At 37.2% G+C, this 23,260-nt stretch overlaps 1 protein-coding gene across 1 annotated transcript; it reads left to right on the top strand.

Annotated features, from left to right (window-relative positions):
- The first annotated feature begins 439 nt into the window (after positions 1–439).
- On the top strand, positions 440–1,999 carry LOC122004296. Its single transcript, XM_042559206.1, has one exon. It carries the CDS (start codon positions 440–442, stop codon positions 1,997–1,999), a length of 1,560 nt encoding a protein of 519 aa, XP_042415140.1.
- The last annotated feature ends 21,261 nt before the right edge of the window (positions 2,000–23,260 follow it).

Here is a 23,260-nt window from a genome sequence, read left to right as displayed (position 1 = left end):
CAAAAGGCATTTAGTTATCTGGGCTTGATTCCTTCTTTCTTAAGTTTCTTAAGTAGATGAGTGCTCCAACAATTTATGTGTTTTTGTTTCCTTATCTTTGTTAACATATGAACTGCAAAGGTTCATATTTTCATTAACATACCTTTTGTTAAATTCTTCGAATGTAATACTTAAAACTAAAGGAAAATGAGAATATTAGAAAATCCAGCCACATTAGTTCCATATCATCTATTTACTAAATGCTAGAAGATAACCCTTTCAAAGGAGCAAAGAAATAGAGGAAAAGAAAGGAGAGTAAAAATCTTGTTTTTATTTGCCTTTTGTTGTAACAGTTTGGCTTATGCAATAGCTTAGCCTAATCATGTGCACACTTGTCTTTTAGTTTGTGTATAAGAATGTTATTTTTTTTTATATTCCTACGTTTTCATATTTCAAGATAATGGATGGTAGTAGTGGTACTGGTAGCAATGCAAATTCATCTGCCGGACCATTTACTAGTGAAGAATCTGCAAGCCAAAGTCATAGACAGAAAGCGGATATAGCATGGGCTCATGTTTCTGAAGGTGTAAATGCACAAGGAAGAAAAACTATGACATGCATTTATTGTCACAAGACATTTGCGGGTGGGGGCATATTTAGGATGAAGCAACACTTAGCGGGAGCAAGGGGTAGCATTGTTTCCTGTAGAAAGGTTCCACCAGAAGTTAGGCATGCTATTTCAGTAACTTTGAAAGATATTTTTGAGAAGAAAAAAGGAAAAAAAGGAGAATTTGGGGTAGAAAATCCATTTGGTCGATCTGTAGATGAATTTGATGGCGATGAAGTCCAAGAAATTCCCATTATTCACACTAAAGGAATTACAATCAATGAGGCAAGTGCACCATCCGATAAAGGAAAGCGAAAAGCCACTACACTAGGCCCAGGTATATATAATTTCTTTAAAGGTGGGCATGATAATTCACAACCCACTATCAAGGCTATTTTGCAAAGTAAAGAAAAATGGCACAACTGTGATATGGCTATTGCCCGTTGGTTTTATGATGCTTGCATACCTATAAATGCTGTTAACTCTCCATTTTTTCAAAAAACTATTGATCAAATAGCATCAATGGGTCATGGGTATAAAGCTCCATCTTATTATGATCTGCGAGTGCCTTTGTTGCGAGAAGCTAAGAAAGATTTGACTTTACTTATTGATTCATTTCGAAGTATTTGGACTGAAACTGGTTGCACTATAATGGGTGATGGGTGGAAAGATAGTAGACAAAGACCATTGATTAATTTTTTAGTTTACTGTCCTAAAGGTATATCTTTCATAAAATCTGTTGATGCATCTGATGTTGAGACAAATGCACAAAATTTGTGTAATTTATTTGCTGAAATTGTTGAAATCGTTGGTCCAAGAAATGTGGTGCATATGGTTACTGATAATGCTAGCAATTATAAGGCTGCTGGAACTCTACTAAGTGAAAAATACCCAACCATTTGTTGGTCTCCATGTGCTGCACATTGCATCAATTTAATTTTAAAGGATATTGGTCAAATGAATGATGTGAAAGCCATAGTATCACTTGCTTCAACTGTGACTGTATTTGTGTATAACCACAAGTACACTTTAAATTGGTTGAGAAAGACAAAAGGGTGGAAGGAGATTATTCGTCCAGGAGAAACTAGATTTGCAACTACTTTTATTGCATTAAAAAGTTTGCATGATCACAAAGATAGTTTGCAAGCTCTAGTCACCAGTGGAGATTACAAAAAGTTCTTGAAAATAGACAAAGGAAAAGAGGTCAAGCAAATTGTTTTGGATGAAAAGTTTTGGAATAATTGTTTGATTACAGTGAGGATTATGGGCCCACTTATTCGTCTTTTGCGTGTTTGTGACACTGATGAAAGACCTTCTTTGGGTTATGTCTATGAGGCATGTATAGAGCAATTAATGGCATCAAGAAGCTCTTTAAAAACAAAGAGAGATTCTACAAGCCTTATACTGACATAATCAATGAAAGATGAGATAGAATGTTGAGAAAGAATCTTCATGCTGCTGCCTATTATTTGAATCCTTCTTTTCAATATGATCCCACATTTTCTACCCATCCAGAGATCACAAATGGTTTGTTTGATTACATAGAATCAAAGGTAGATTGGTGTAGTTTGGATGCATTAACATATGAGATTGGTATGTTTCGAGATCGCCAAGGGAGTTTTGGGCGAAAATCTGCTATTCTTAGCAGCCAAAAATATCGTCCAGGTAATAATTTTTTTATTATATTAAGTTTATTATTTAGTTTTCTTTATCTAATATTCTAATATTCACTGTGATTATGGTAGAGAGTTGGTGGAAGCTCTTTGGTTGTGATGCTCAAAATTTACAAAAGCTTGCAATTAGGATTTTGGGTCAAACAACTTCTTCCGGATGTGAACGAAATTGGAGTGTTTTTGAGCGTATTCATACAAAAAGAAGGAATAGATTGGAGCATCAGAGACTTAATGATCTTGTATATGTGCATTATAATTTGCGATTGCAATATCGGTACATCTGAAATTATTCTTTTTTTAATTAATTTTATTATTTTGTATCAAAAAATTTATTAATATATTAATAACTCATGAAATCTGTTGTAGGAGTGAACAACCAAAGAGAAGTTATGATCCCGTTGATTATGAGTCCATTGATAAGACAAATTTTTGGGTGGTGGAAGAAACGCCAATAGGAGAGCTTGATTATGATGAGTTGGAAGAGGGGCTTGAAGAACTTCCAATACCTCTGGAAAGTTTGAATTTTCAAGAATTTGAAGGTTGTTTTGATACGATATTATATTATTAAGTATAAAGATATAACTATTTTTATTGAACTAAATGTGATTGTTTTTTTTCCTTTTCAGCTGATGGAGATGAAGCTGAGCCCGAGGATGTTAATTTGGACTTATTTCAACATAGAAGTGTTCTTGTTGATTAAGATGATTGGATATGAACGTGATAATAGAGTTGTAAATTCATGATGAATTGGTTAGTTTTAATTCTGTGTTGCTGTTAAGAATTATTATATTTGTAATGAATTATTGTCTTTTTTTTAATTGAATGGAACTATTTAGTAGTTATGTTATTGTTTAGTATATATTTATTTGCTAGAGTTATAAATTTAGTGAATTTAATGCTATAATTGATCCAGATCTTATATGAAATAGGATAAATTGTTGGTACAATAGGTTTCCTCTCTTTATTTTGAAGTGGGAATTTTTTTAACGGTTGAACCACCGGTTTGACCGATCGAACCTAAAAAACCTCGACCCGATTATTTCACCGGTTCAATGACCGATCCAGTTTTCAAAACATTGGTCCCGAGAGAACGACGGTACTCACATCAAAGCATCAATATTGTGTCACTTGCATGTTCCATTTATTGGTAGAAAAGGTAGTCCAACACAAAATGTAATGGTGGCATGTGATTTTGATATGTGTTTCACATTTGTATTGCCTGGTTGGGAAGGAAGTACTCATGACACTAGAATTTTCTATTTCGCTATTAAAGATGCTTCAAAGAACTTTCCATTGCCAGCTAGAGCTTCACATTTCAATTATATTTATCTTAAGTTCAAGGTTTTAATTATGAAATCTCTTTAAATATCTTATGTTCTACTTTTTAAGTATATTTATCTTTTTTTAGATAAATATTTATCTAGTTGATGCAGGATATCCTAATATTAGGATTTATTTCTCCGTATAAAGGGCAAAAATATCACATTCTAGATTTTCAGCATGCCTCTTCGTATAATAATCATCATGAGGCCTTCAATCAATTGCCTTCATCACTACGTGGTACCATCGAACACACTTCTAGTGTATGGAAGAAAAAGTTTCAAATCTTGAGTAACATACTTGTCAATATTTCTTGGTCAGACCAGATTTCACTCGTGCCGGCTATAATGGCAATACACAATTTTATCAGAAAGATGGATGCAAAAGATGAAGATTTTTTGGAAGTTGATTTAAGAGTAAATAATAGAAATGATGATATTGAACAGAGTGGTGTAAACAACACAGTTTCTTATCATCAACAATCAGATGAGACCATGGATAAATGGAGGAATGATATATGTGCATCAGTTGCATTTGGAAGGATTGGTGTCTCTTCTTCAATACAACAGAATGAACCACAAAATACATTAATTTTTTTTAAAAAATTTGTGGTCACAAGATATTATGAATGACTTGTGTAGTACAAAAAAACGTTCAAGTTTAATGGGATTGACCCAATTAGATGGGATACATACAGTTTTATAAATATTTTTAGAGATTGTTTATAATGTTAAATTTTATTTATATATGAGTTTTTATAAAATTTCAATAATATTTTATTATAAGTATTTATTTTTTAAATAATATTTTATATTTTTATATAATTTGCATTTCCATAATTTTTTATACATATTTTTGTGTATTTATATAAATTTTCCAATTTTTTATATTTTTATTTGTATTAATTTTTATTTTTTCAAATATTAATGTTATAAAAAAATAATTTTGATAAATTTTTAAAATATAATAATAATTATATAAACACATAATTGATGGTGTATCAAAATTATATTTAGATAATTAAAAAAATATTAATTTATATATTTTAAGGATATTGTTGTCATTTAACTGAAAATTAAATTTGGAAGTAATTATTCATCAAACATTCAAATTTTACCTGTATTAGTTTTTTAATTTCTATTTCTAAACATTCTAAACTTTAGCTTCTCACTAACTTCGAAATAATCTTTATAAAATCACTTTTAAATAAACAAAAGCTCTCTCAAACATTCCCTAAAGCGGTATATACCCTTCCACGAGGAAAGAGATTATTTTTTTATTCATTGGAATTAAACCTAATAGTGATTAGGGTTTTCTCCTCCTCTCCCTCCCGTTGTTGTTGATTTCATCACTAATGCCCCTTGCCGTCGATTTCGACACTGATGCCACTTGCTGTCGATTTCGACGCTGATGCCCCTTCCCGTTGATTTTGGCGTCGATGCCCCTTTCCACTGATTTTGGGGCCAATGCGTACAACTATTCGTAGTAGCCTCCAGCGGTGTCGGACAACAGCCAAGATGCTGCCTTCCACCTCACTTGGTGTCACCTGGTTGCCTTGTGTTGTCAGGCACCAAGTCAAATCGGGTTATCTTGTCTCAGGTCGCGTTGCCTCTGTTAGTTAGAGCCCTAGAGTCAATCATATGATGATTGTTGTATGGACTCGATGTATCATATTCCTATATATTTATAAAGGCATTTTTTATGATTATTATACTTACTTGTATTGGTGTCAAATAACTAAGTATAATAGCGTCATTGAGTAGAATGTTCTCATCTATATCAATCAATTCATTGAATTGATAGTAAGATGATATAGAGAACACTACTCTTAATCATTTCTAGTCAAATATTAACATTCAGGGATAATGTTAATGCGATGAAACTACCATATAGGTCAACTCGATGACTTGATCTCACAAGTCATGGATATAGAGATATCAAGTTGACACATGGGTATGCATTGGAGAATGTATACTGAATGACCCACCATGAGAAAGTATCATGGATCGTTATATGAGTGTCATATACTTTCTCATGTGACTATTAGTATGACTAACAGTCCTTGGACCTGAAGTCATCATAGTTCCCTACATAAGGAGTTGCATACTTTGGCTTCGTCAAACGTCACCCGTAACTGGGTGGACTATAAAGGCGATTACTGGATATGTAACAAATTATGCGGAGGGATGTGAGTGATGTAGATGGGATCTATCCCTCTTATATGACGGGAGTGACATCATGATTCTTGATAGAGTGAGACCACTAGGTGCATGACCATGCCAAAATGAGTCAATATGGGATATTGAGCTCATTTGTTTAGAGTGAGTCTACTTGGAGTTCAAGATATAAATTGATTAGAGGATGACACGGTCTATACCTCATTTGATCAATCTAGATGTTAAGGATAGAAGGACATTGTCACATACTTTTTGAAAAGGATAAGAGTTAAAAGCTTAAGTTATTTTTATATGTTATACTCCCCCAAGATAATCTGACTTACATTTCTAGATTATTTTTACTTTGCATTTTTCAATTACAAGTTGTTCTATGTTAATCTTTTGATGAATGCCAAAGGGGGAGGGTTAGGTGGTTAAGTTAGTTAAACAAAATAAACAGCAAAATTAACAAAACTTAAAAAGCTAACTTAACAACCTTATGCTTGTTTTCACTTGCATAATTTTTTTCACTAACTTAACTAGGTTGTCATCGCATCAAAAAGGGGGAGATTGTTGGTGCGGTTAGCACTAACGGTCTAACTCAAGTTTTGATGAATGACAAAATAGGTTAAGTTAGTCTCGTTGTTATCTAACACTCTGACCAAGTGTGCAGGAGAAGCCCAGACAGGTTGACGGGCTGACCTGATGTCTGACACGAAGCCCAGCTAGGTTGACAGGCTGACCGGATAGCTGGCACGAAGTCCAAACGGGTCGACGTGCTGACCGGATAGCTGTCACGAAGTCCAGACTAGTCGAAGGGCTGACCGGATGTCTGGCAGGTAAGTGGAGGTAAGTCACTAGAGGGGAGTGACTATGAGGACTCATTCCCGGGAAGGGAACATTAGGCGTCGATCTGACTTAGACTCATTTCGGATATCTAAGTCGAGATCGTGACTAGATTCCGGTCTCGGAGAGACGAAATCTAATTAATATTCTGTTTGATTTACTCGGGGTATTTCTATGATCATGCTTAGTAATGAAACTTTTAGATAGAATTAGGAAAGTACATTAAGGATTATGATGCATTATTGAATACATGAATTTATATTACGACATTTTGCTTGAGGAGAAGCAAAAGTTTAAGTCTGGGGGTGTGATGTGCATAGACTTTATACGCTTGTTTAGCATGTTTTGACGCACATTCTTATATTTTATACATGCTTTGTCTATGAACTTTCATGCTCCTTGCTTTACTTTTAGCATAATTACTTCTCTTTGTTCGAAGATCTACTCTTGTGCACTTTCTGCTTTCAGGAGTCGGATTTGGAGAAGAATTGATGCTTGTAGCCAATTCTACAATCAAACGAAGGGAAACGACACTTGTTGTGACTGCCACACGACCATGCCAAAGGAAAATGACCTTGGCCGTGTGGGGACGACAGGGTCGTGTATCATCAGCAGCAAAGGAGATTGACATGGCCGTGTGAGAGCCACACGACCGCGCCACCTTTTAAGACAACTAGTACACGGGCGTGTAGGGTTACATGGTCGTGCAGCCTTTCCAGAGCCAAAGAATGACATGGTCGTGTGTGCCACACAGCTGTGTGACATTTCTAGAGACGAAGACTGGCTAGGTCGTGTGGATCTGCACGGTCGTGCAAGCCGGCCAGGACAAAGCATGACACGACCTTGTGAGAGTCACATTGTCGTGTGACCTTGGCCGAGAAGAAAGTTGGCAAGGTCGTGTGGATTCACACGGCCGCGCCACAGGCCGTGTGGCGCCCAAATACCCTCTTCTATAAAAAGGGCTTCTTCCTCTTTGAAAAGGGGGAGGTTCTCCCTTTGGGGGAGAGCGATTCTTGAGGCTTCTTTCCACATCTTGGGCGTGGTTTCCAGCGATCAAGAGGTGTTTCCGTCCAAGATTCAACTCCGATAGCATGGATTGGTTCCGAAGATCACTCGTCATCTTTAGATAAGCATTTCCATTCTATCTTCTTGATTGAGATCGAAATGTTTACGATCTTCTTGTCTTCGGTTCTTTTCTTGTGTTCTATGGAGTAGATCTTATTGTTCTAGGATAAAGGGAGTATTTGTGATATAAATTGATGTAAGATTCAAGGATTTGTCATCTTCTTCATTCAATGATATTGTTGTGTTTTGTATCAATTCAATCTTGCATGGATTATTATGTTTTGTACATAATTACTATTCTTGATTAGTTGTTTGTATTTCTTGTGGAATCTTGTAGAGGAATTCTCTAAATTGTATACCCGAGGGGCGTCGTGATAGGGCTGCCCCGCTAACGGACATTTAGGGGATCACCTTGAGGGGTGAAGCAAGAACCTACAAAGAAGTAAGATGGATTGATTTGCTGAATTCTATATCTTAATGTGAGCTGATTAGTTAAGCGTTTCTATGTTGTATACCCGAGGGGTGTCGTGAAAGGGCTGCCCCATTAACGGACTTTATAGGGATTATAACTATTTGATTGCTTAAGGTTTAGATGAGAGTCCTTGACTGGTGTTTCTTTTCAGGAAATAACCGGTGATTTTTTACAAATACATTACAATTGAGGATAAGGCCTGGTAGAATATATTACATTGATGAATATCACAAAGAAACCAAAACTCCTAGAACCTTCACAAAACTAAGTTCCTACATTTAACCCTTTTACTTCAATTCTTTAGTTGTTTCTTAGATCATATAATCTTTTGTTTGATTGGGTAGCTAATTGTTACAATTCCGCAAGTGCACGGATTCGTCGTCAGTAATAAAGATTATCGATCCCATGAAGACTGGTTATAAGCACTGGTGATGGCACACTTAAGATTAGCTACACTATCGATGGTTGTAAGTAATCTAAGAAATGAGATTAGAAAGTGGAAACGAGAACTAGCAACGAGAAGAAATCAACCTAGTTAATGAAGAGTTCTAGGAGTTCGATTTCATTGTGGTGGTATTGATGTATCACATACTATCCTATACTCATTGTCCATCAGCATACATTCACCGGAAGCTAAAGAAACTATCCTTAAGCACCAAACAAAGACGATCCCTATGAAATCCTATTACGGTTAACCCCTGTCACTAGGGCGCCTCGATAGATCACAAGGACACAACTCTAATTGATGTTATCAAAGATAGAATTAAGGAACTTAGTTTGGTCTCTTACTTCCTTGTGGAGGAGTCACCTCTCCTTTCAAGGAAGTACCCTAGATGTCCGTGAATGGGTTACCCCTGTCACTAGGGCCCCTCGGGTGTACAATCTAAGGTATTCCCTCTACGAGGTTGGCAATTCTTACACAATCAATCAGCATGACATAGAGATCGAGTAGTCAAAATAAAGCAAGTGAAATCATCCAATGAATATTAGCATAATATGAATCTTACATCAAAACCAATCCACAATTACTCCCTCATCCTAGAACAAGGACTCTACTCCATAGACGCCGGAGAAAAATTCGAAGACATGATGTATTTAAACATACAAATTCTCAAACATGAAGAGAGAAAGAAGAAGTATGCTTATCTAACGACGACGAGTGATCTTCGGATCCAATCCTTTGCTTCTGGAGTTGATGTGATGATGAAAGATCGCTGGACTGATGTTCTGGATGGCATGGAACGACACCAGAGTGATTCTCCTATTGACAGCTCGCTTCCCGGCTCCCCCTCCCCCCACCCCCCCTCTAGGAAAAAGGGTTAAAACCCCTTTTATAGGCTAGGGTGCGGCGCGGCGGCACGACCGTGCAAGGATGGCGCAGCGGCGTGACCGTGCAAGGATGGCATGGTCGTGTGAACCTGGGGCTCGGCTCTGGGGGCACGGTCGTGCCAGGTTGCACGGTCGTGTACTGCCTGGCTGCGATCATGGGGGGCACGACCGTGCAAGTATGCACGACCATGCTCTGATCTGCCTCTGGGTTGGCCGCACAGTCGTGCAAGGGTTACACGGTTATTGTAACACCCCGCCCCTCCTGCTAAGGAGACGGGGGTTACTTACACATACATATACATACCTACTTACTACAGTGGAAGTCTTATTTATAAAAATTAGAAACATTTCTTTTTTTTTCCTATATGAATCAACATGACTAATCACCTCGACATATAGAAATCACATAGCATACTTAACATGATTTGTAAGTCATAATGCCCAAACACAAAATTAAATGTCATGGAGTCATAAAGTAGTAACATAACTAGGCATGGTTCTTATTAAACAAAAAGCATGTCTTTCTCCTTTAGCCAGGACACTACCACACACATCCTTCCAGCCCCTCCTGCTGCTCCCCTAGTTCATCCATTCCTTGCCTTTATCTGTAGTACAAGAAAGTAAGCTGTGAGCACTCATGGCTCAGTAAGTTCCTTTCTTACTCACAAAAACCGTATGACATATATCAAAATCACAAGACATAACACATGAAGGCAATTCATTATATCGTGCAACATATCATAGCATATCATAACATAAGCGTAAGGTATCATGGCATAACATAACAAAATCATCAATTTCACCCTGACATATCATAACATCATCATAAATATTATGACATAATCATAAGGTATATGCAAGGTAAATTCCTAACCATGTATCATGAAAACATATGCAATATGTCCTTTGAAAACTTATAATATACATACTTAAACATAATCTTAACATGATTAGGGCCCTGACTTGTACCACATACATAAATGCGCGCGTCCTATGTAGGTCCAAGGTAGCAAGTCTTGAACCCTACAAGGCATACATACTAGGCCCGTTTCTTAGTCCATCGACCTAGGGGCACTTAGGAGCTCATCCCTAACGAGGCTCGTTTCTTAGTCCATCGACCCCGGGGCGCTTATGGAGCCCACCCTTGGTACAAGCCATACATAAAGTAAAATAGCATGTTCTTACATATCATGGTTCTTATCTCTTCTTGTACATCGTGTCACTTATCATATCATACCATATAGACTTTTGGGCACACAGCTCATCATAATGGTATGTAAAGATTTGGGCACACAGCACATCATATATTTTATGCATAAATTGGGCACACAGCACATCATATATTTCATGCATAAATTGGGCACACAACACATCATATATTTCATGCATAAATTTGGGCACACAGCACATCATATATTTCATGCATAAATTGGGCACACAGCACATCATATATTGCATGCATAAATTTGCACATAGCTTCATCATAAATAATACACACCATAGCATAAGGGTTTCCATCATGTATAGATCATAAGTGTGCATAATTAAACATAGAAGCATGGAAATCTTACAATCATGGCATATAAGATACATGGAAAACATAATTCGATCTCTAACCCTAATGTCTCTTTGTGGCCGAACCATATAGGTTGGGTTTATGGTGAAAACTTCATCCCAACATGTGAACCCTAAGCAAGCATCACTTCTTATACCATAAGAACTATCATGAGCAAGTTTAGGTAGAGTTCTAGGTTACTTAGACTTACAACTTATCATGGCCGAACCTTATCAAGCATGCATTGGGTTAAAGACTATCATTCAAGCTTGTGTACCCTAAACAACTTTCATAGCAAACATTTCAAGGAATAATATGAGCATGGTTGAGTTAGGTTCTAAGTTTACTAAGTCCTTCATCATGTATTGGCCGAAACTTGTAGGGTTTGAAATTAGGGTTCAAGTGCCCTAAAAATATGAGAACCTTAAACAACCTTCATAGCAAATATATCAAGGAATAACATGAGCATAGTTGAGCTAGGTTCTAAGTTCCCTAAGCCCTAGATCTTGATGTGGCCGAAACATATAGGGTTTAGAATTAGGGTTCAAGTGCCCTAAAAACATGAGAATCTTAAATAACTTTCATAGCAAAAATATCAAGAAATAACATGAGCATAGTTGAGTTAGGTTCTAGGTTCCCTAAGTCCTTCATCATGACATGGCCGAATACTATAGGACTAAAAATTTAGGTTCAAGTGTCCTAAAAGCATGGAAACCTTAAACAACTTTCATAGCATATATATCAAGGAATAACATGAGCATAGTTGGGTTAGGTTCTAAGTTCCCTAAGCCCTAGGTCTTGATGTGGCCGAAACATGTAGGGTTTAAAATTAGGGTTCAAGTGCCCTAAAAACATGAGAACCTTAAACAACTTTCATAGCAAAAATATTAAGGAATAACATGAGCATAATTGAGTTAGGTTCTAGGTTTCCTAAGTTATACATCATGTAATGGCCGAATACTATAGGACTAAAAATTTAGGTTCAAGTGTCCTAAAAGCATGGAAATCTTAAACAACTTTCATTGCATATATATCAAGGAATAACATGAGCATAGTTGAGTTAGGTTCTAAGTTCCCTAAGTCCTAAATCATGAAGTGGCCGAATGATATAGAGCATGAATTTAATTTCCTTACAACAATAAACATGAGCCCATTAGATTAGCTACATAACATTTCATCAAGGAGATCATGAGCATCTTAGATTTTGCTTTAAATTCTCCTAGGCTTTTAAAAAAAATCCAACATAACCGAACCTTCATGGACATGAATAGAGTTTAACTAAACATATAATCATGGCATATCATAATAGTTTCATGACTTATCTTAAGGAGATCTTGGCATACTTAGTTTTAACTTAAAGCTCTCCTAGGCCCTTAGTTTTTACCATGGCCGAATACTCATGGATCTAGGTTTTACCAAACATTTTTAACATAGATAAATCCTTACCATAAAATACATGCTACAAGAGAAATATTCAAACATATTAAATCTAGATCCTTTCATTCTCTATATCCTTCCTTTGATCTTATCTTGGTTAGAATTCCTTCATGATGTTTTCTTAGCTTTTTCTTTTTTTATATGCAACCGAATCTTCATAGCAAAATAAGAGCTATTGTACCACAGGTGAGGGGAACTTACATCCTTTCGCTTGTGGTTTTCCTTAGAGAAAAAGGTGTTCTAGTGATAAGGAAGGTGGAAGCTTCTTCTTCTTGTATCTTCTCTTGTTTCCTTTGCTTGTAAGGGCTAGAACTTGAAGTTTCCTTCTCGGTAATTAGCTTTCTTGGAGAAGAACTTAACTTAGAAATTGGTATGAGGAGAGGAAAGGAGTTTCTTGGTTCGGTGAGAATGGAGAAGGAAGAAGGAGGAAGAAGAAAATGAATTAAATCCCTTTGTTTTCTTCTCTAATCCTATTTATCCCTTGCCAATGAGACATGTCCCCATTCTTTCCCCCAACTCCTCTTTTCCCTCACTCCATTAATTCCCACGAAAATAGAGAGGGGAAGGGAAGTAGTCAATCCTTCTTTTGCTTGCTCCCTTTTCTTAACCAAGAGGGAAAAGGAGGTAAGCAACTTGGTTTTCTCTTGCTCTTTTGCTTAGTTTTCTTTTCTCCTTTAACTAAATTTTTCATTCCTTTCATTCCAATTATTTCTTCTTATCCTAATGGTTATCATTCATAAATCTATCTCCATCATTTGTGGGAGGTTCAAGGTTCAATCTTTGACCTCACCTCTTCTTATTCTATATTTCTTCTTTTTATTTTTATTTTCCTTTTTCTCTTATTCTTTTCATTTCTATGCTCTAAGGAAAAAAAAAAATAATATTCATACACCTATCTTATAATTTCGTGGGTGTTACAATCATGCACTTCTCCTCTCCTATTTTTCCACACGGTCGTGCAAGGTTTGCACGGTCGTGTTCTCTAGCTCGCTCTGGTGCTTCGACAATCGATGTTTTCGCTCCGAAAGTTGTCCCTGTCAACACAAAACCAAACAAAGAGTAGATATCCGTGCAAAAGAGTATATATGATGAGTACATGATAAAAGAGGTGATCATATAAAGAATATGTACGTATAAAACAAGTGAATGTGCGTAAAAATATGTTTAAACTATCATAGTATTGTAACACCCCACCCTCCTCACTACTAGTCTGTGAGGGTGGAGCGCTACTGGACTACTAACTTTACTTAATTAGAGTTGTTCACATGTAAATATCAATAAACAAAACTCTCTAATCATGCATTTAATGCAAGCGAAAAACATAAATAACTCATCCTATCATACTACTCAAGAATATGTTCACATCTAAAACTACATATCAATCTGAACATGCTAAACACATATCTATTAATCTGAACATGCATGCAATAGTATTACAACTCAAATCATGAAAACTATTATAAATAGCAATTAATAGGAAGAGTTCTAAAACAATAAGTATTCAATAGCCAAATCCAGCAACATGAAAGAAAATAGTTCTAACATACTGAATACAAAATCTTAATGAATTTTAAAACTAAGTCCCAAGGCTTCTATAGTCCAGACTTCACACATCCATCTACACCTCCTTGTTGCCTTCCTTCGCTATAACTTTTCCTTTCCTTTATCTGCAGTAAGAGGAAATGCAACTATAAGCAAAATTACTTAGTAAGCGCTATCTAACTCACAAAAACTCGAATATGCATGTGAATATGAATAAATTTAAAACTGAATGCTTTAAACATGTAAAGCTGCTCATCTGATAGCAAACAACAATAAGAAAGTTCTAACAACATGCTAACATACAAGGAAACTAAACTTGCTGAATTTTAAACCTATGTGAAGCTTATTTTACTTGTTTAAAATCTTATACTTTTATACTTCAAAATATTAATCAATTCTTTCTTGGGCCCAGGCGTAGTACCATTGCGTGCTCCCTAGTAAAACTGAGGTAGCGAGCCACCAGTTCTACAAGGGTAAAGACCTTGGTCTTACCAGGGCCGAGACCTCGGAAACGGTCACCTAGATTTGTTTAAAGACAACCTCGGAAGTCGGGTACTAGCCTTTTCAAATAAAATACTTGTTACTTGTGCATACTTCTAATAAAAGATTACCTCGGCAATTAAACAGTAAGCTAAACTGTATAGCAGCTCCAAAGGCTGTTCATGCTTAGTTGTTCAACACAAAGGAAGTTCTGAATTGCATATTAAAAGGGAGCCATGCATGTTTATCAGATCAGCATGAAATAAACCCAAACTAACAGAAAGGTGAACAAGGGTCTATTAGCATAGTTATCACACCAATTGTACGCACTATTACTTCTACAGAAAATTAAGGCTGCAGTTCCAATTAAACTGCTAAGAGATCTAGCTGCATGCTTCCAAGACCGAAGGTTGTTCATGCCCATTTTATAGCACAAACAGAGCTAACAGTAAGCTCCAAAGGCTGATCATCTTCACTTCATAATACAAAAATCAACCCAATTACTTGCTGAACACATTTTACCGTACCAACATATAAAACCTGATTACACAACCTGAATTAATGGGCCCTCTTTCACAACACAAACCAAGTTAAGCTTGCTCGAAATTTAAAACAAAACCTATATAAAACTGATTCACAGCTTAAACTTTTATAAGGCATCCGAAATCTTTAAACATGCTTCAACAGAATTGCAAGGAAGATAAACAAAATCTTGGATCTATTCTAAAAATCCCTAACAACCACAATTCTTTACAGCATATGCCAGAAGCCAAAGAAAACCAAATCAAAGCTTGAAACTACCCTTACCGCAGGTGAGTAGCACTTACATTGGTTTCTTGGACTCACAACTGGAAAAGAACTTCTAGGGTTTGTGGATAGCTCGAATTTCTGGCTCCTCTTCGTGCCCACAAGCTCTCCTCGACGAGAGGATCGTGATGGTGGTGAAATCGCTTGGAAATCTCCCTAGGCCGGTCGTCGGAAAACAAACTCTAGCTTCCCTTTGTTTTCCGCCCGAGCCCACCATCGCACGTAGAAGAGGAGAAGGGAAAGGAATTAGGTTTTCGGGAAAACAACTCAAGTTCTCCACTTAATACCCAATTATTTCCGTTAACTATCTACCACATAAATATATTTTGCTATCTCTTTTATCAGCACAGCCCTGCTGGGTTCTTGGTCATCAGTCTTTGCTTAAGACTCGGGTTGGGTCGGAGGTCACGGGTTCGAACCTCGGCCGAACCTATTTTATTTTTTGAAACTTCTTCCTTTTGGTAAAAATACCAAACGAACTCCAAAAATTGCATAAAAAAAAATTCCTAAAAATCTCTAGAATATTTCTAAAGCATTTCAAATTATTTTTAAGTACTATTAGAACTCGTAATGAGGAAATTTGGGTTGTTACAAATATTTACACGCATCACACCCCAGACTTGAACCTTTGCTTGTCCTCAAGAAAAATGCTACAAACTATGTTCATGAGCGCCTGCCAGTGTTTCATAATCCCTAGCGCATTCGCCTAACTCTATCAACTAGTTTCATTGATAAACATGATTGTGGAGTTACCTAAGCATGGCCTAAGCATAAGTTCTTTGTGCTCGGTGTAATAAGTAGCTCAAACTCTTCAAGTTTCAATTATTTGTCCTAGTTAAGTCGTCATACAATTGAGTTCCTAATGTTCTCGGTGATAGACACTTACCTGCCACACACTTGGTTCATTTTTCTTAAATTACACACGGTCTCAAAAGATACTTCTCGGAATCAAGAGAAACATAATATTCATTTCCCTAGTAACCTAACTCGGTCTCAAATGGGTGAATTGTTAGTTTCCACTCACGACAACTATTTTTTATCCCTTATTTATTTTTTTTTCATTTTTTTTTGGTGTTATAGTGTAGCACTAATCACATATGCGGGATTTAGATTTTTCTAAATGAGCTTTCATGATCTGAGGTCATCCAGTAACCAAAATGTAAATAAGAAATCACCATGAGAACAAAAGTACTAAACATTCCAAAAGTATTTCTACTATTCAAGCTTAAGTAATTAAGTATAGTGTAAATAAGATCCTTAAGGTTAGGCCAAAACTTATACCAAACTCCATACAATACTTAGCTTATTTCATGCTACTAGAGATAGAGAAAGGAGATACACCAAACATACTAACACTATCTTGACACCACATAAACTAAGAAAATGCTAATCATTTTGCTATCGGACAAGTAGCAGAAAAAGTAGAAGGTTTGATGTTCTCAAATATGCCTCAATATTAGAAATATGAATCTCATAAAATGCGAATAAACAAAGCAAAGTGTAAATAGAAATATGAAACTAGAAAAATGTGAATAAACAAAATGGACTAATAAAATATGCAAAATAAAATAAAATCCAAAAAGAAAAGAAAACTAGACTCGACTCAGGTTGTGCAGACAGACACAACACCCCCAGACTTAGACTTTTCATCATTCCGATGAAATCAAAATGGTCGATGAGGCCGAAGGTCGGGGAGATTTGGAAGCTCAGGATAAGTCTTAACCACCCATCTCAGATCCCTTACCCGTTTATGATATGCAAACAACTCATCGATATTGCTATGAAAGTTCCTCATATACCACCTAAAATCCTCGTTCCAAACCATTCTCTTTCTATGAGCCTCCATAAATTCAAGTATTCGTGTGCATAACTCTCTCTCACTCTTAAAACAGTATTGTAGTTGCTTTAACTGCTCGTCCTCCATGCAAAAATTTCTAGTAAGCAATCCATCATTTTGTTCTAGATCATGATGAAGAGAGTCAATAATAGGGTTAAACTCTTGAAAATCAAATCACAAAACATCATGATTAACTGAAGGCATATTTCTAGGAAGGGAGGGTGGAGGTGGCCTAATCTGTTGCTTTGCTAAAGTCAAACGCTAATTCTCCTTAACATGGATCATAGTCAAAGCCAGGTTTGACAATCTAAGGGGAAAATTATCCTTAATCACAAGACTATACCCAAATTTCTCTTGATGAATCAAACGAGTGGTTAAACAAAAATTTAAATCTATTCGAGAAACATCTTAAATCATTTCAAGACCACTCAAGTAATAGCCTAATACCACTGCAATATGAGTAAGCAATCTACCTAAAACAATGGGGGTAGGGGAGGAAACTTTCCTTAATTTTACCAAGTGCTTCAAAAAGAAATATCCTGAATTAATAGGCACATTTTCTACCATTCCCCATAAACAATACAAGTCCGAAAGTCTTACAATTCCGTCCTGACTGCCCCTTCCAAATATCATGTTTCTCACCATCATATGGGTATATCTAAAGATTGGGCTAATAATACTACTACTATTAGAAACGTGTGGATTAAAGCTGGACTCCCCACCTATTTGTTCCCATAAATTTGATTTTTCAAAAGAAGGCAGGATTACGTGAGCTCCATCCCTAGGCAAATCATAGCATATATTAAAATCCTCAAGACTCCATTCATAGTCATCATTAAATAAATAAAATTTTAGTTTCCCTCCTCCTTGGACATTATCAATAGAAATGGAGCTTAAAATTTCCAAGACAATACGAGGATAAGTTGGGTACCTTAGAGTCATTATGCTAGACCAACCTATTCTATCAAGCAACCAATCAATATCATTTCCAAATCCTAATACTTCTAAGGTTTCTCGGTCCATAAATCTAGTGCTTAAAATGGGACGTTTAGATAAAGAATGATAACGATGCAATTGATCATCATTAGATAAAGTAATACCAAAATTGTCTGATATACCTTCGAAGTGTGCATTCTCCTCGTTTGAGACGACCATCACTTCCTTTCCTTTCCTTTGACGAGAGTTCCTTTTGATGAAGTTTGACATCACGGATGATCGATTGGAATGAGATGAACATGGGGAAGGAGTGGTAGCACCTTGGGAAGTTGGAGGAAGAGAGGAGAGAAAGGAGGTATGGGGGAGAGGGTGAAAGTGACGGCACGGGCGTGCAAGCCTCCGCACACCCGTGCCCTAATAAAGGAGGAGTTTGGGTCGGGCCGTGTAGGGTTGCACGACCCCTTCATGGCACGACCGTGCCAATTGGCATGGCCCCCTCTTCTCTCCACTCGGCTGATATTGCACGGTCGTGCCGATTGACACGGCCAACTCCTTCTTCCTTCCTGCCTTGATCATACGGTCCTGCCGATTGGCACGACCTGCATCTTTTTTTCCTCTGGTAGCTATGCACAACCGTGCCAATTGGCATGGCCCGTTCCCTTCTCCTTTCTGCACTGGCTACACGACCGTGCAAGGTTGCACAGCTAGTGACCTTTGCCTCTTTGTCGGCTTCGCACGGCTGTATGTGGTCACACGGCCGATTCCTTTAAGCGCACGGTGACTTGCCTTTCGCTATTTCGGTTCTTCTTATGCCTCCACGCCCATGAAACACTCACGGCCCGCTCATGGAGGCTCTGAACATCCTGAAAATGAAAACCCAAAAGAAATAATAAAAGTATTCAACTTAAACTTACTAGGGAAATAAAACGACAAAAAGAATGATAAACTAAAATGAAAGAAAATCCTTGGGTTGCCTCCCAAGAAGAGCTTGTTTTAGGTCTTTAGCTTGACTCCATTTTAACTCATTCAGGTGGACGTGGATCTGAGAAGTATATCAGCATATCTTCCTCTGTCGGCACATCGTGGAGGTATTTTTTTAAATGCTACCCGTTTACTTTAAATTCTCCATGCTCCTTGCTCCAAATGTCAACAGCTCCAAACGAGTAAACCTTCTTGACTTGGAATGGTCCTGTCCATCTCGATTTTAACTTCCCAGGAAAAAGTTTCATTCTTGAATTAAACAGCAGCACTGAGTCCCCTTCCTTGAATTCTCTCCGCATGATATGTTGATCATGCCATCTCTTTGTTCTCTCTTTGTAGGATTTGGCATGTTCATAGGCATCCATCCTCAACTCATCAAGTTCATTTAATTAGAGTTTCCTTCTGTCTCCTGCTAACTTTAGGTCCATGTTAAGCTGTTTTATCGCCCAATAAGTCTTGTGTTCTAATTCTACTGGAAGATGACACGGCTTACCATATACAAGTCAGAATGGGGGCATACCAATTGGAGTTTTGAAAGCAGTACGGTATGCACATAAAGCATTATCCAATTTCAATGACCAGTCTTTGCGGGAATTGGGCACTGTCTTTTCTAATATTGCTTTGATATCCCGGTTGGAAATCTCCGCTTGTCCATTGGTTTGGGGATGGTAGGGTGTTGCTACTTTGTGGCTAACTCTGTGTTTCTTTAATAAATTTTCAAACTGTCTTTCAATAAAGTGCGAACCTCCGTTGCTAATAACTGCCCTAGGTACACCGAACCCTGGAAAAATCACCTTTTTAAATAGTTTAATTACTATTTTGACGTCACTGGTAAGAGAAGCTATGACTTCTACCCATTTCGACACATAGTCCACTACCACCAAGATATAATTGTTTCCACATGATGAAGGAAGGGGTTGTTAGTATTAGCCCTAGTACCAATTATGAGATGATTGTAAAGGACATATTATTGTATCATATTTCATTATAAATAAAAAGGTAAAGTTTGTTATTATATTTATTTCAGTTCAGTGTCGATTGAATAAATATAATAATGTTCTTGGGCAGTAGGTTCTTATCTACAGTATATCAATTGGTTGAATTAATAGTTAGATATTGTAGAGAACACTACTCGTAACTATTCCTAGTCGAGCATTAATATACAAGGACAATATTAATGCGTTGAGACTAGCATGTAGGTCAACGGATGACTTGATCTCACAAGTCATGGATATGAGATATCAGGTTGAAACATGGGTATATATTAGAGAATATATACTGAATGACCCGCCATGAGAATGTTTCATGGATCGTTATATGAGTGTCATAAATATTCTAATGTGACTATTGGTATGAATAGTCCTTAGACCTGAAGTCACTACAGTTCCCTACATAAGGAGTTATGTACTTTGGTATCGATAAACGTCACCTGTAACAAGGTGGACAATAAAGTCGATCACTGGGTATGCAATGAATTATGCGGAGGGATATGAGTGATGTAGATGGGATCTATCACTTCCATATGACAGAAGCGATATCTGTGGGCCCCTAGATTAGTAGGACACAAGAAAGCATGGTCATGCACAAATGAGTCAATATAAGATATTGAGCTTATTTGATTGAGTGTGTCTACTTAGAAATCAAGAAACACAAAGGTTGATAAGAGGATGACACGGTCTATGCCTCATTGATCAACCTAGATATCAAGAATAGAGGGACAAAGTCATAAAAGATAATAGCCATGGACAGGTTAGGTCAGATCTTGACCTTCTCATCATTTGGGTAGCAATGATGCCTTGCTAGATGCCACTCATTGCTTATGTATCTAAATGTTGATTTGGGTACATTGCCAACGTTACGAGAACCTATTGGGTCACACACAAAGAACAAGTAGATTTGGAGATGGATTCATATGATAAATCATTGGATGTTTGCGTGTTTGCGTGTTTAGCAACCTATTACCTTACAGTGGTATCAGAGCCACTTGCGAAGGGATATACTAAGTTTTTAGAAATTTTATATGTAATATAGAAAAGCATGATAGGTTTATTATGATTTTGCAAAAAATTATGAGTTTCGGCCAAAAATTAAATGTTTTGTTAAGAATGAAACATAGTTGGTATGTGACCAACAAGATCTCGACCAAAGGTGTTTTGTTCAGAATGAACAGCAACTCATAAATGAGGATGCAAAAAATTAATTTTACTTCGGGGGTGCTGCCCCTTGAAACCGGGCTCTACCCCTTGACCCCACCCACTAACCGGCTAGCGGGGCCGCCGTGGCGTTGTGGCTCATAATTTGTTAATGCAATCATAGTAAATTTATGTCGTAAATATATTATGAATATATTTGACATGGTGTATGGTTATGGCCCTTGAACCCCCTATGTGATTGCGTGTATTGTTGTAATTCATAATACGGCCTACGTATCGTGCCTTCATCCCTTTCATTTTAGTTGTAATTTAGACTACACTCGAATGTAACTCGAGTTTCTTTAGTTGTTGTAATGTACAGATTAGAAAAAAAATTAGTCAACTGGATGATGGGTGAAAAGGAAGGAAGGACAACAACACACGACAACAAAGGGAGTGCTTGGAGAAGCTGCTTTGACCTAGGTGGACTCATCGCTCTTCTCATTGGATTGAGAAGATGGGGGCCATAACCGTGTCACATTTTGATTTATGCATATATGTGTGATGTGTGTTATGTGATGTATTTGATACATGTTTAGTTTAAAAGATTAGGTCTTTTTAATATATGCCTACCTAAAGTTTAATAATCACTTCTGGCTCGATCAATTGTAGTCAGGTTTTGCCAAAGCAAAGTGATTCAATTTATCTTGCTAGAGTGCGACTGGACAATTGTGATGTCCGATTATTAAACTTTCGGTACAACTTAAGTTGTCTCACTTAGATTGAGAATTTAAAGGTATATCCCATAAGATGGAATTCAAATTGTACTAATCTTAGGCGATTAGCCAAAGCTAACTCAAGATGAGCTATAATATGAATTTCATAAGATGGGCAAAATGAACAAATAGACTTGTTCATCTCGCTATACAAGAGTTGCATTTGATGCAATTGGTATATGATGCCTACCTACATTATACGAGTCTTGGTCGATTAGCCAAAGCTAACTCAAGATGAGTATAATAAGGATCTTGTCCCACATGAATGTCATTGCGATTGGATTTGGAGCTAGTAGTGTGGGTAAAACCACAACCATGACTCCCTCCTACCAAGATTTACAATTCAGTGGGAGCATCATTTAATTAAAGGTCTAATTAAATGACCGATATATGATACTAAGTTCTACATTATGTTGTTGTAGATAACCATGTCGTCAAACACGTCGAACACTCTCTCTCTGCGATCTTTCCTTGATAAGGACAAGGTCAATGGAGCTAACTTCCTAGATTAGTATAGAAACTTGAGAATAGTTCTCAAGCAAGAACGAAAACTGTACGTCCTAGAGCAGCCCATTCCTGAGGCGCCCTCGCTACTGCTACTAGAGCTGATAGGGATGCTTACAAGAAGCATCAAGATGATGCATTAGATGTGTCATGCCTTATGCTCGCCACCATGAACTCTGAGCTTCAGAAGCAACATGAGAACATGGATGCTTATGATATGGTTGAACACCTTAGACAACTATATCAAGGACAAGCAAGGCATGAGAGATTTGAGATCTCTAAAGCACTGTTTCAATGCAGAATGCAAGAAGGAAGTCCCGGAGGACCATATGTACTCAAAATGATTGGGTATGTAGAAAATCTACAATGGTTGGGATTTCCACTAGGCCAAGAATTGGCCACTGATCTTATCTTGCAGTCTTTGCCCGATAGCTATAGTCAATTTGTCATGAACTACAACATGAATAAAATTGACAAACCACTGCCTGAGATGTTGAGCATGTTAAGAACTGTTGAACTAACCTTAAGAAGGCAAAGCCTAGTTCCATTCTAATGGTGTCTAAAGGCAAAGGCAAGTGGAAGCCTAAAGGTAAGGGTAAGACCCAAGCCAAAGGCAAGGGCAAGGCTCATGCACTGAAACCCAAAGGTGGGGTTGCTAAGGAAGGAACCTGCTTCCACTGTGGTGAGACCGGACACTGGAAGAGGAACTGCAAAGTTTACCTAGTGGAACTGAAACGGAAGAGAAGTGAGACTTCTACCTCAGGTATATATGTTATAGAAGTCAATCTATCTATTTCTTCTTCATGGGTATTAGATACCGGATGTG

This window comes from Zingiber officinale, chromosome 7B (assembly GCF_018446385.1).
Source record: "Zingiber officinale cultivar Zhangliang chromosome 7B, Zo_v1.1, whole genome shotgun sequence".
Classification (NCBI taxonomy): domain Eukaryota; kingdom Viridiplantae; phylum Streptophyta; class Magnoliopsida; order Zingiberales; family Zingiberaceae; genus Zingiber; species Zingiber officinale.
This window is presented reverse-complemented; position numbering and strand designations above follow the sequence as displayed.

Bases quoted from the DNA above. Each gene is read 5' to 3' on its own strand.
- LOC122004296 (XM_042559206.1), top strand. From the start codon at position 440: ATGGATGGTAGTAGTGGTACTGGTAGCAATGCAAATTCATCTGCCGGA.